Below are 12,877 nucleotides of genomic sequence, written 5' to 3'. Positions count from 1 at the left end.
AACCATGGTCGAACCATATCTTTCGAGCACCTCGAAGGATCAGTTGTATCCTTCGAGGCTATCCTTCGATCCAGACAACATCATGTTGTCCAAGTCAAACTAGGAGGATAGTTGACTTGGTCAACTTACAGACTGACTTTGGACATCGTTTACATACAGACCGAATACAGACAAAGTACAGACACAAGTGCACCAACAAACTCCCCCTTGGCTGTAGCTTTGTCTTTATCTTCTATAGATGCAGACTCGTCTTGAACTTCGACGGTCTTTGGTCTTCGAGTTACCAAAACTCTGATGTCCTTTCAAGTCTTCAATGTCGGAGGATCTTCAAAGTCTTCACGTCTTGAAAGCAGAGAGTGTATCAACAAACTACCCGTATCATGTAGGAAGTGTGTTGACAAACTCCCCCTTAACATAAGCTCCCCCTTGAGTTATGCTCGTGAATGGACTTTATCTTTATGAAGTGAGATCCTTGTGGTGTTGAGGATGGTCAGCGGCTACTCGATCATCTTCATCAGTTGAGCGCCTTCTCGTCGTGTCTTCATTCCAAAGCTTGTCATCGACCATGTTCTCCTAGCCTTTAGAATCTGCACATGCAAGAAATCTAAACGCGTAATGAGAACAACTGCTTGGAACATAGTATAAGCAAATGACACACGAATGACCATGTCACAATCAAACACCGTCCGACAGTTTGAAAGTTTAATAAATTTGTCAATTTAAGTCTTTAACTTTCAAAACCATGCAAATTTCGACCGTTTATGAAGATTTAGTCAGTTCGGTTTTCAGTCAGGTTTCAGGTAACGAAGACTCGAGCTCCAACATCGTACGATCGAAAATAAAGTAGAAATAAAATCTTTTTGGCTTTTATAAAGTTTATATTAAAACACACCTAAAATCTTTTTGGTATTTTTGAAAGTAAAAGACAACAATTTAATATCCTTTGAGTGTTATCAAACGACATCACCGCTAATGTCGTGCTGATATGCACCAAACGACGAAACTGTTTAAAAGAAGAACAATAAAAGTTAAGCAGTAAATAAATAAATATATACAAACATTCTTTTTGCGAGTTTCGAGGGTAAGAGAATCATATCAGTGTACGGTCATGCCGAAACACTCTTGTTGTTCAGTTAGATAATATTAAGATAAGCATCCTATAACAATTATCGGTATTGTTGTCCACTTAAGCTCAACTTATCAGATGTAATCATGTTTAGAGGATACGTTAATGTATGATTTATACTTACCGACCGGTGTTCATCCACATCACGACACATTCCCGTATCAAGGTATGCACGAGAGTTCATCTTACCGGTGAGTATACCGATTATCATCTGTTTGACCGTATAAATTGTGAGATACTCACTTATTTTGATTTGAAAACAAGTCCTTTGTGATATAATCACTTATTGATGAGGAACTTGATTTTCGTATGCATGAGGGCACAGGTGCAAGTCCGTGAACAGGTCAGTACTTCCGTACAGCAGAGAGACGAACTTGACACCCGGATAAATGTGATATTTTATCACTTATTTGTTTTGGACATGTGATTGTTTATCACTTATTGAGGTCGAATGCAGTATGTAATATGTACACGTATGTATGGTATCATGGAAGGTCTTAGACTTAGTCTATTTATAGAAGCAACCATGATACCCAGATGATAAGCAGCATAAAGACCGAATATCTCAGAACCTCGGCAATCTATCAAACGAAATTTCGGTACTAAGACCATATGCCAATGAATGGTTCCCACCTGGTCTTCAGTCGATTTAAGATTTATATCACCCTGCACACTTTAAAATGATTGTGAGCCTACCGATATATCTTATATAGAGCTGCTTATCGTTTTGCATTTAAGGTTTAAAGAGGTTTGGATAGACCACTGATGTACTATCATTTTCTCTTTTGCTCGCCAGGAAACTCATTTTTGTTTTTCTATTGTTTTTGTGTTTTTGAAATTTTTCGATGTTTTTGTATTTTCCGATTTTTGGATTTACTCCCCCTAAAATCAACAAACTAAGATAAATTTAAAAACACACAAAGGTATTTACAAAAATGATTTTCCGATGTTGGTTTTACTCTTGCTTGACCTTAATGCCGTTTACCAATAATAAGAAGTCAAATCTAGATTTGTCAAAAGCTTTGGTAAATAAGTCGGCACGTTGGTCATCGGTGTGGACCTTAACAACATCGATTAGCCTTTTCTCAAAGCAATCACGTATGAAGTGATATTTGATTTCGATGTGTTTGGTCTTTGAATGCTGCACAGGATTTCTAGTGATATCTAAAGCAGCAGAATTATCGACGTATATAGGAGTAGTTAGGAATTCAAAACCGTAGTCCCGCAATTGTTGTTGGATCCAAAGAACTTGTGAACAACAACTTGAGGCAGCAATGTATTCAGCTTCGCATGTTGATGTAGCGACACACGTCTGCTTCTTGCACTGCCATGTGACTAGGCGATTTCCTAAAAACTGACATCCAGCCGTTGTGGATTTGCCGTCGATTTTACATCCTCCAAAATCAGAATCACTGAATGCGACCAAGTCAAAGTTATTATCCCTAGGATACCACAGACCGGTGTCGGGGTAAGCCTTCAAATAACGAAAAATCCTTTTGACAGCTGCAAGATGTGAGGCCTTCGGATTAACTTGATATCTGGCAAGTAGGCACGTTGGGTACATTATATCTGGCCTTGATGCTGTGAGGTACATAAGGGATCCGATCATCGCACGATAGTATGAAGGGCTAACAGGTTCACCCTTCACGTCAGGAGTTATTCCGTGATTAGTTGGCAATGGGGTACCAATGGGCGTTGCATCGGACATCTGGAACCGGCTCAAGATGTCTCCAACATATTTAGTCTGATGGATGAATATCCCAGACTCCGTTTGTTGCACTTGTAGGCCCAAAAAGAAATTCATTTCCCCCATAGCACTCATCTCGAACTTATCCTGCATGATGCGCTCGAAATTCCTACACAAAACATCATTAGTAGAACCAAAAATAATATCATCAACATATACCTGTACCAGAAGAAGATCTCCATCTTGTTCTTTGATGAAGAGAGTACAATCGATAAGACCTCTTCGAAAACCGTTCTCCAGCAGATATGTAGATAAGGTTGCATACCAAGCTCGTGGTGCTTGATGAAGACCATAGAGAGCTTTGTTGAGCAACCAAACCCGATCGGGATGGACAGGATCTTCAAAACCTGGAGGCTGTTCGACATATACCTCTTCTTCAACCACACCATGTAGAAATGCACTTTTGACGTCCATCTGGTAAACCTTGAATCCTTTGAATGAGGCATAAGCCAGAAAGATCCGAATAGCTTCCAGACGTGCAACTGGTGCATAGACTTCGTTGTAGTCGATTCCTTCTATCTGACGAAAACCTTGAACGACTAAACGAGCTTTGTTTCTAATAACTACTCCACGGTCGTCTTTCTTGCATTTGAAGACCCATCGAGTGCCAATCTTCTTGTAGTTCTCAGGCTTTTCAACAAGCTTCCAAACACAAAGCTTGTGAAATTGCTGTAATTCTTCTTGCATGGCTTCAACCCAGGCACTGTCTTTCAAAGCTTCTTTCCACGACTTTGGTTCTTCTTGTGACACGTAACACGCGAAGGACCAGTCATTCTGTTGACCAGATTCTCTTATAGCTGAATACAAACCAGCATTCCGATTGTTTCTCAGCTGATTACGCGTCTGCACACCGCGATGGACATCTCCTATGATATTCTGCTGGGGATGAGTATCGTGAATCCTCATTTCAGGATTATCTGGCACACGAGCATTGATACCCAAATTATTCAGATTAAGATCAACAACCAACTCTACACCTGGAATGTGGGTAGAAGTGGATGCATTTCCTTCAGCAGTATCTATATTCTGCGTATGAGGTGTATCACCAGAGGCACCTTGAACAGGAGCAGCTGGAGCTGAAGATCCTTCGGCTGCATCATGATATTCATCATCTTCTGAAGAGTCATTATAATCAGCAGCATCTTCATAAACCTCATTTTGAACCATATTGTTGACAGACGTAGAAGCTTGAGGGTCAACAACAATAGGTCTAACCAAAGGCGAGACAGCAGCGTTGTCACTTTCCAACAGCATCCGAGCCGCTGCTAATTCTTCGTCAAAGGTTGGCAGATTAAAGGAGTCAAATAGCCCATCATAATCGAACATCCACGGATCACCCGGAGCCCTAATAGGACTCGTGTACCTTTGAACCCTAACTTCGCTCCAAAGCTCAATCTTTTTAGTAGCTAGATTCCAAACACGAAAATTTGGAGTGGCATATCCAAGGAAGAAACCCTCGATAGCTTTTGCACCAAACTTTCCATCCGGCTCAATCATAGTACAAGGAGCACCAAACGGTTCAAGGTAAGAAAGATCCGGTTTCCTTCTCTGAAGGAGTTCGAAACAAGTTTTGCCATGTCTCTTAACTGTAAGAACTCTGTTCAACGTGTAGCACGCAGCCGATACAGCCTCCCCCCAGAATTGAATAGGGAGTTCCGACTCTACTAACATTGTTCTTGCAGTTTCTATGATCGTCCGATTCTTCCTCTCAGCGACACCATTTTGTTGTGGAGTATAACGAGAACTGTACTCATGAAGAATGCCTTTAGAAGTACAAAACTCATCCATAACTTGATTCTTGAATTCAGTTCCATTGTCGCTTCGGATCCTTTTCACTTTCAACGTATAGAGATTCTCCAACATTGTAAGAAGATCCTTGAGGATGCCAGGAGTTTCACTCTTGTGTGCCATAAAAGATACCCAAGAAAATCTAGAGTAGTCATCAGTAACTACTAAACAATAAGCATCACCAAACGTTGTCTTGTGCTTCATAGGTCCAAAAAGGTCCATATGAAGACGTTCGAGAGGCATGCTAACAGTGTTGATTTTCTTCAAAGGGTGAGACTTCTTCGTTTGCTTCCCCTTTTGGCACGAGACACAGATGTCTTGTAAATGAAAACTTCTTACAGGCACACCATTCACAAGATTATTTTTCACCAAATGGTTCATTTTTCTCAAGTGAATGTGCCCCATTCTTCTGTGCCAAGATATAGACTCCTTTTCTGTGGCTTTTGAGACAAAACAAGTAACTTGTGCAGATGTAGTAATCGCTTGGCTCATATCGAGAATATAAAGATCATTAACTCTCGGAGCCGATAAGAGAACCCATTCTTGTGGAATTTTGAATCCAGGTTTCAGCACATAGCAGCCAGCATCATCAAAAATCACTGAGAACTTTTTATCGCAGATTTGCGACACACTGAGAAGATTGTGATCAATTTGCTTCACATAATTGATCTTGTCAAAGCACACGATACCATTGGAGATACTTCCTTCTCCAGTGATATACCCGCCTTTATCACCCGCAAAAGCAACATACCCTCCTCTGATATTTCTCACGTCATACAGGAGCCGTAAGTCGCCAGTCATGTGCCTGGATGCTCCACTATCAACAATCCAATGACTATTAATAGTTCCTCCTAGAACATCCTGCACATGTCAAATAAACACATCAGTTGAGAATGGGGACCCAAGCCTTAGTGGTCTTGGGTCGTCCCTTGGCATCACGATACGTAAGCTCTATCTCTTGATGGTTTTCAAGAACAACTGCTCCCCCTGAATTGTCACCCGACTTAGGTAACCAAGTTTGTCTTTGCCTACCAGCTTTTGAAGATTCTGGTTTTATAGGTTGTGACACTCTTGGTTCCGTTTGAACTGTTTTAACTTCAGATTTTAAAGCTTTTTCAACAGTTTTTATGTTCTTACGTCGTTGTTTAGTTTCTTGTTCTTTTACAGTTCGTTTATCTTGTTTAGGTGAAACTGACCGACGTTGAGGGTGAACTGCTTCAGGTGGAGCCTTTTCAACCAACTTCTTCTTTGGAGCATTTGGGCAATTTCTGATAATGTGCCCAATTTCTCCACATTTGAAACAAGTTCTCCTATCAACAGACTTAGGAGAACTAGATCGACTACCAGATGTTGAGCTTGTAGAACCTGAGGTACTTGCTTTTTCATCACACCCGTTTGTGTGTTGGGTGTAATTGTTATCACTGTTTCGTTTCAAAATCTTGACTTGTTGTACAAAATCAGTGTTTGATTTGTTTTCAAAAGTCTCAATTTTATCTGTACCTTTTGATGCTACAAACTTAACATCTTTTCCTTTCTTCATGTAACGAGCTCCTTTTGATTCAACTTTAGCCTTTGGCTTTGGAGCTCGTTGTGGTTGTTTACCCTTAGAAGCAGTAGGTTGTCGAGTGATTGGAGATTTTTGATTACCAAATTGTTTCCTAACCTCAGCCTTAGGAATTGGATCACATTGTGTTACCACAATTCCTGGAAGTGTTTTTCCCAAAAATTTATTTGTATTGTCTTCAAAGACTTTGTCAATCAAAGATTTATTTACATTTTTAATTGGAAAAACATGATCTGAGTAGATTTTATTATCTCCAACCAAAGTGTACAACACATTACTGCTTTTAACAGTAGACACACCTGTCTTATCAACCTTGACAGGATCAATCACTTGCTTCTCAACAGATGGAACCTCAGGAGTATCAGGATCACAAAGGATGTGATTCTCTCGTGGAATATCTACTCCTTTCATCTTGCTAAGTGATTTATCCTGATCACTTACAGCCACATCTGATTCATCATCCGATGTCTCATAGTCCTCGATAATTGGAGGACTTTGTTTCATGGATGGTGAAGTCTCTGGTTCCTTAGGGGCTGTGTTTGAAGAACTGTCCGATTTGAACCCTAGGCCAGTAGAAAATTCCTCAAAGTTCAAAGGCACACTGGGTTCATACCGAGGCATTTCCTCTTCATCGGGCATCTTGGTATAGTTGTCCATCACAGGAGGTGGACATGTCTTATACCCTACACCTTTCACGTTACCTTTCAGTTGTTGAACGTCTATGATGTGATCAAGCACAAATCGGGAGTTAGAATAACTATCCAATTTCTGTTTGATTGCATCATGCTTGCATTGGGCAATGGCTAATTGCTTCTTAGTTTCTTCCACAAGGTTAATGTATTCATTTATACTTACTTGTTTGTGGTAAACTACTTTGTTAACCTCGGACACATTTTTCTTTAATGTTTCTATTACAGATTTAAATTCTTTTTCATTCCGGGTTAAAGCCATGTTTGCCTCTTGGCATTTTGACAGTTCAATAACCAAATTCTGATTATGACTATGAAGCTTTTCTGATTCAAGCTTCATATCTGCACATGATTTACAAATACTAGGAGCAGAAGGTTCAGAAGTTACCTGACTAGTAGAGGCTGAACCATTTGCCATAAAGGCAGTTTGAAAAGAAAAAGCTCCATCTTCAGAGAATAGCTTTTCCATTTCCGTTGATGTAGCAGCAGCCTTCCTAATCAGAATTGATTTCTGACATTTAAGTTCATCAGCTTCATTCAGTAGCTCCTGTATATCATCATCTCCTTCTTCATTCACATCAGGCTCTGAGTGATTATCCCCAGAAACAGAGCCTTCTTCATCCGAACTGCCCGAATAACCAGAACTGTCATCGCTCCCAGAAGATTCTTCTTTTTGAACCTGCTCGATGACCTTAGCATACAATGCAGTTCCACTTCCTTGATCACCTTCACCAAACTGCACTGACCAGTCACATCCTTCATCAGCTTGAACAGCCAAAGCCCGGTTGTGATTGGTAGCTCCAGGCTGTCCCTGATTGTTGTTCACTGCCACCATCCTCCTCTCACGGTTTTCTTGTTGGGCATTCACATTTGTCTGGTTTCTGAAAGGGTTATGATTGCCGTGTTTTGTTGGTCGAGTGCACTCACGTTTAAAGTGCCCTTTCTCGCCACAATTAAAGCACGTGACGGCATTAATATCAAACCCATACTTCGTGTTTTTCTTTCCTTCCAACGAAGTTCTTCCAGTTCGTGCCATGAAATCTTTTGCCCTTCTAACCGCACTAGCAAACGCCCATTTAATATCCATCAACTCCATCTCTTCCTTGTCGATCTGATCATAATCTTCATTGGTCATGTTGATGTTTCCAAGCTGACCAGCTATCAAACCACAGTATGCACTGACCATGGTGTTGATAATTTCCATATGTTCCTTAGCAACTTCAATACTAAGGTGTGAAAGATTTGAGTTGTCGACTCGGATTGTGTGATGACTTTGAGGTTGAGGTTGAGGATTGCTTGTATAGTGAGCTTGCTGTTGTTGAGGTTGTGGTTGTGGCTGTGTTGGAACAGGAATGTAGGACCTCGGATCGAATTGAGGTTGTGGTGGAGCAGCTGTTGATTGTGAAAATGGAAAGGAACTCGTATTGGACACAAAAGCAGTTTGAAGCTTCGGTTGCTGAACAGAACTAGAACTAGCTGAAGGACCAAAACCAGGCAAATACATTTCTGTATTCTGAGGAGCTGGAGCACGCCTTGCTTTCCTAATTTCTTCATCATTTTTATGTTCCAGCTTCTGAATGAACTCGTAGATGTTAATCTCATCTAGAGCTTTAGTATGCTTCAACAACTCAATAAACGAACTCCATTTTGGGGGTAGGGCGTCAGCAAATCTATTCACCATATCTTGTTGAGTAGCTGCCACCCCATAAGCACACATTTCACTAATCAAATGATAGAAACGTGTGGTCATATCATTCAGAGTCTCGTTTTCCAAAAACTGGAAAGATTCAAATTCTTTCTTCAACAAATCATGCCTAGACTTTCGAGCAGCTGCATTGCCTTCTCCTCTAGCAACTAAGGCATCCCACAATGCTTTCGTGGTCTTGCAATATGAAAACTGATGGTAGATGTCTTTGTTGAGTGCTTGAGTAAGTATGGCATATGCCTTTTTCTCCAATTCATAAGCCTTCTTGTCATCTTCAAGCATGTTGGCGTAACCTTCTGAAGTGGATGCTCTACTTTCAAGACTTTCATTGAATGCATTGACAAAACACATCCAAAGGTCGGTGCTTTGTCCTTGAACATATGTGTGAAAGCGGCCTTTCCATGATGGAAAATCGTTCATGTGGTTCAGCTTTGGTGGACGATTGTTACTGCCTGTTTCACTCTCACTAATCAGAAGATTCTGAAGACTTTGACTTTGATTGGATACCAAAGCCCATTGGCATGAACTTATTGATTGTTGTTGTTTAGGAATGGCACTCGTCATATATTCAGCCATCGACATCTGTTTCAGATCTGGTTGTGGATCCGTACTCCAATCCCAAGGACTTGTGCAACTCATTTTGATCAAAGATTAACAAATAACCTACACACCACAAACTGTTAACAACAAACAGACAACAATTGAAAGATACAATCTGATCGAAAGATCAAGACTTGTTCGAAGGATCAACAGTGATCGAAAGATTACTGTTGAATTTCGAGCAAAGTCTTCGAAAGATTCTCAATGAAAGATCCTTATCTTTCGACTAATTATCACGAAAGATTCACAGTTCGAAAGACCTATATCTTTCGAATACTGATCTCGAAAGATTCACAATGAAAGATCCTTATCTTTCGAGATGTATCCTTATCTTTCGGACAACCAACTTTCGAAAAGATTCCAACTACGAAGGATAACCCTTAGACTTCGAAAGACTAAACGAAAGATGCTTATCTTTCGAGCTGCCTTTGATCGAAAGATGTCGAAGGATATCTTTCGATGTCGAAGGATATCTTTCGAGTGCTCTGACACACTGACACAAAGTACGACAGGTTGGTGAAAAGTTGATGTGGTTGGTGAGCCAACTTTCGGCAGAAAGGATGTTTCTGTCAACAACTTTTTCACCAACTTTTTGACTTTCAAAAAGTTTACCCAAAATGGCAACCTTATCCCCATGTCCAGTCACCGGAAAGATGATCGGAACACGGCCGGAAAAATCAAAGTTTCACAAAAACAATTTTTATGTTACCCAAACCGACCCCGAACACTCCCGATAGGTTTAGTACGCGTTTTTATGCAGAAAACTACCAAAAACGGGTGCTAAACCAAGTGTCCAAACACACCAAGAACTTGAACAAACCGGTTTTAAACAAGGTAAAGAGCGAGGCTCTGATACCACTTGTAGGTCCCTTTTCTCGGAGGATCGAGAACAACCTAAACCTTGTTATACTAACCCACTAGCGAGTGCGGAATCCAAGCTAGTAGGCAAACCGGGATGAAGCAAGAACAAACACAAGAACACACAAAGTTCACCGATTAACACCACTGTATTAATACGTATGAAGGTTTACAGTTACAAGCACAAGGTTTACAATCTGTTTGCAAACTCTCTAAAGTATGTGTGTGTGTGTTTTTCAGCAGAGTTTCTCTAACTCTCTATGTGTGCATCTATCTCACACTAACACACTGCATGGGTATTTATACCCATACATAACAGGTCTGGTCGAAGGACTCGATAGATGGTCCGAAGGATCATCTATCGATGACAGGGAGCTCGAACGATCAGCGTGGACATCGAAGGATCATCCTTCGATGTCTATGGTTGAACCATGGTCGAACCATATCTTTCGAGCACCTCGAAGGATCAGTTGTATCCTTCGAGGCTATCCTTCGATCCAGACAACATCATGTTGTCCAAGTTAAACTAGGAGGATAGTTGACTTGGTCAACTTACAGACTGACTTTGGACATCGTTTACATACAGACCGAATACAGACAAAGTACAGACACAAGTGCACCAACATAACTGGCATACAACATCCTAATGTTGTAAGACTACATGGATGTTGTGCAGAACACAACCAACTATTACTTGTTTACGAGTACATGGAGAATAATTCTTTAGCGCATGCTCTATTTGGTACATATTCTCCTTTTGTTCTACTTTTTGAGAATCATGTACGTAGTTCTAAATGTGTGTAAATTCTTTTTTTTTTTTTATCAAATATCAGATCAGGATGAATCTAAGATGGAAATTGATTGGCCTACAAGACAAAGAATTTGTGTTGGCATTGCAAGAGGCTTGGCATTCTTACATGAAGAGACGACACTGAAAATGGTTCATAGGGATATCAAGGCTGCAAATATACTACTGGACAGTGAACTTACTCCAAAGATCTCAGATTTTGGTTTGGCTAAGCTTAATGAAAAAGAAAACACTCACATTAGCACTAGAGTTGCTGGAACTCTGTGAGTTGTCTGTTATTCGTTAAATAATTTATGCTAGCGAGTTTCTTTAACAAAGTTTTTTTTTTTTTTTTATTTTTTTTTTTGTCTTCCAGAGGCTACATGGCACCAGAATATGCATTATGGGGCCACTTAACCTACAAAGCCGATGTATTCAGTTTCGGGGTTCTTGCATTAGAAATTATTGCTGGAAAAAACAATATGAAATCTCGACCAAATGAAGATTATGTTTCTCTTCTTGATTTGGTAAGAATTCTTATTAATGAAAGTACAATATGATCCTTTCCACCCAAATCATGAGAATGTCTAATTATCTATGTGTCTTACGTTTATAAGGCTGTTGTTCTCAAAGAGAAGGGAACGCTGATGGATTTGGTGGATCCAAGATTAGGGTCTGATTTCAATAAAATAGAGGCGGAGAGAATGATAGAAGTTTCTATTTTGTGCACTAATCAATCCCCGGCTTTTAGGCCTACCATGTCCGAAGTCGTGAATATGCTCGAGGGCCATACAATAATAAAGGAGATTGACATGAGTATAGGTACATTAGAAGACGATTTAAGGTTGCAAGCAGTCAAAGGGAATATTGAACATACTCAGCCTCCACATGACTCTGTTATCCATCAATCATCTTCTAGCATATATGACCTCTATGACAATAATCAAATTTCTGAAGAATCTTGAATCCTATACGAGCAAGCGCAATCATTTTTATATCCTTTAGTATTTGCATTACGTATAATGTTCACATGTAAATCAAATGTTCAACAATAAGCAAGTGTTGTTTATATTTCAATATGAGGATTGTATATCTGAAGCATATAGTTGCATAATCTGAGAATCTTTTTGAACAATGGCTTTCTTTTGTATGAACCTTGATGGAAAAATGGGAGACATTGTTGTAGGTCCCGTTTTTCCGGTGGATCGATAACGAATACCTATCCTTGTTTATCACAAATACGGTAACGGGTGCGGAATCCCTGTGACGGTGCAAACCAAACAAAGTTAACAAGAACACGCGTAACCAAAAGATTCAATATCTATTGATTAGGGATGAGTACAACCACAAACATATACAAACAATGTTTTAACGACTCTCACTAAGTCTCTCTGTGCTCATCAGTTTCACACAGAAACTATGAGGGGTATTTATACAAGACAGACACAGACCTTGACGAAACACAAAAAGGACTCGGCGAAACAACAAAGTCGACGAAACACCTTCTGTTTCGTCGACATACAAGTCAAATAATTGGTTTCGTGGATATGTAAGCCCAGATTGAAAGTTTCGGCCCAATTGATAAGTTACGGCCCAATGAAATATTCTGTTCAAGACTTTTCACCAAATTCAACCATGTGACATCATCATGACATCACAATGATGATGTCATGGTGATGTGTCACTGGGAATCGTGGCTCTCCGTGCTTCGCGTGTCGAACTCTAGGGCACACGACGGAGGAATGTCGTGACGTCGGGCTTGAGCTGGACCTAACCGATTCGAAACCAAGTCGAACCGAGCCGAGTCGAACGGAGCCGAGTCGCGTCCACACAATGTGTACCAACAAACTCCCCCTTGGACGCTACTCGTGATGGTTCGTCTTCTGTGATTGTTCGTCTTCTGTGTCTTTCATGTCGGAGGATCTTCAAAGTCTTCACGCTTCGTAAGAAGAAAGTGTATCAACAAACTCACCTTTTCATTTAGGAAGTGTGTTAACCAACTTCCCCCTTAGA

The 12,877-nt window shown here is 40.3% G+C and overlaps 1 protein-coding gene across 4 annotated transcripts in view; it reads left to right on the top strand.

Annotated features, from left to right (window-relative positions):
* Nucleotides 1-11,999, top strand: part of LOC110917479 (probable leucine-rich repeat receptor-like serine/threonine-protein kinase At3g14840) — a 29,205-nt gene extending 17,206 nt beyond the window's left edge. For all 4 annotated transcript variants that reach the window (XM_035985336.1, XM_035985339.1, XM_035985338.1 and 1 more), the window contains 4 exons: nucleotides 10,702-10,819; nucleotides 10,911-11,148; nucleotides 11,241-11,391; nucleotides 11,482-11,999. In XM_035985336.1, coding sequence (XP_035841229.1) covers nucleotides 10,702-10,819; nucleotides 10,911-11,148; nucleotides 11,241-11,391; nucleotides 11,482-11,829 — 855 coding nt within the window. In that variant the 3' untranslated portion in view covers nucleotides 11,830-11,999. The remainder of the gene's footprint in view (nucleotides 1-10,701; nucleotides 10,820-10,910; nucleotides 11,149-11,240; nucleotides 11,392-11,481) is intronic.
* Nucleotides 12,000-12,877: the final 878 nt, after the last annotated feature.

Source organism: Helianthus annuus, chromosome 16, assembly GCF_002127325.2.
Source record: "Helianthus annuus cultivar XRQ/B chromosome 16, HanXRQr2.0-SUNRISE, whole genome shotgun sequence".
Classification (NCBI taxonomy): Eukaryota; Viridiplantae; Streptophyta; class Magnoliopsida; order Asterales; family Asteraceae; genus Helianthus; species Helianthus annuus.
This window is presented reverse-complemented; position numbering and strand designations above follow the sequence as displayed.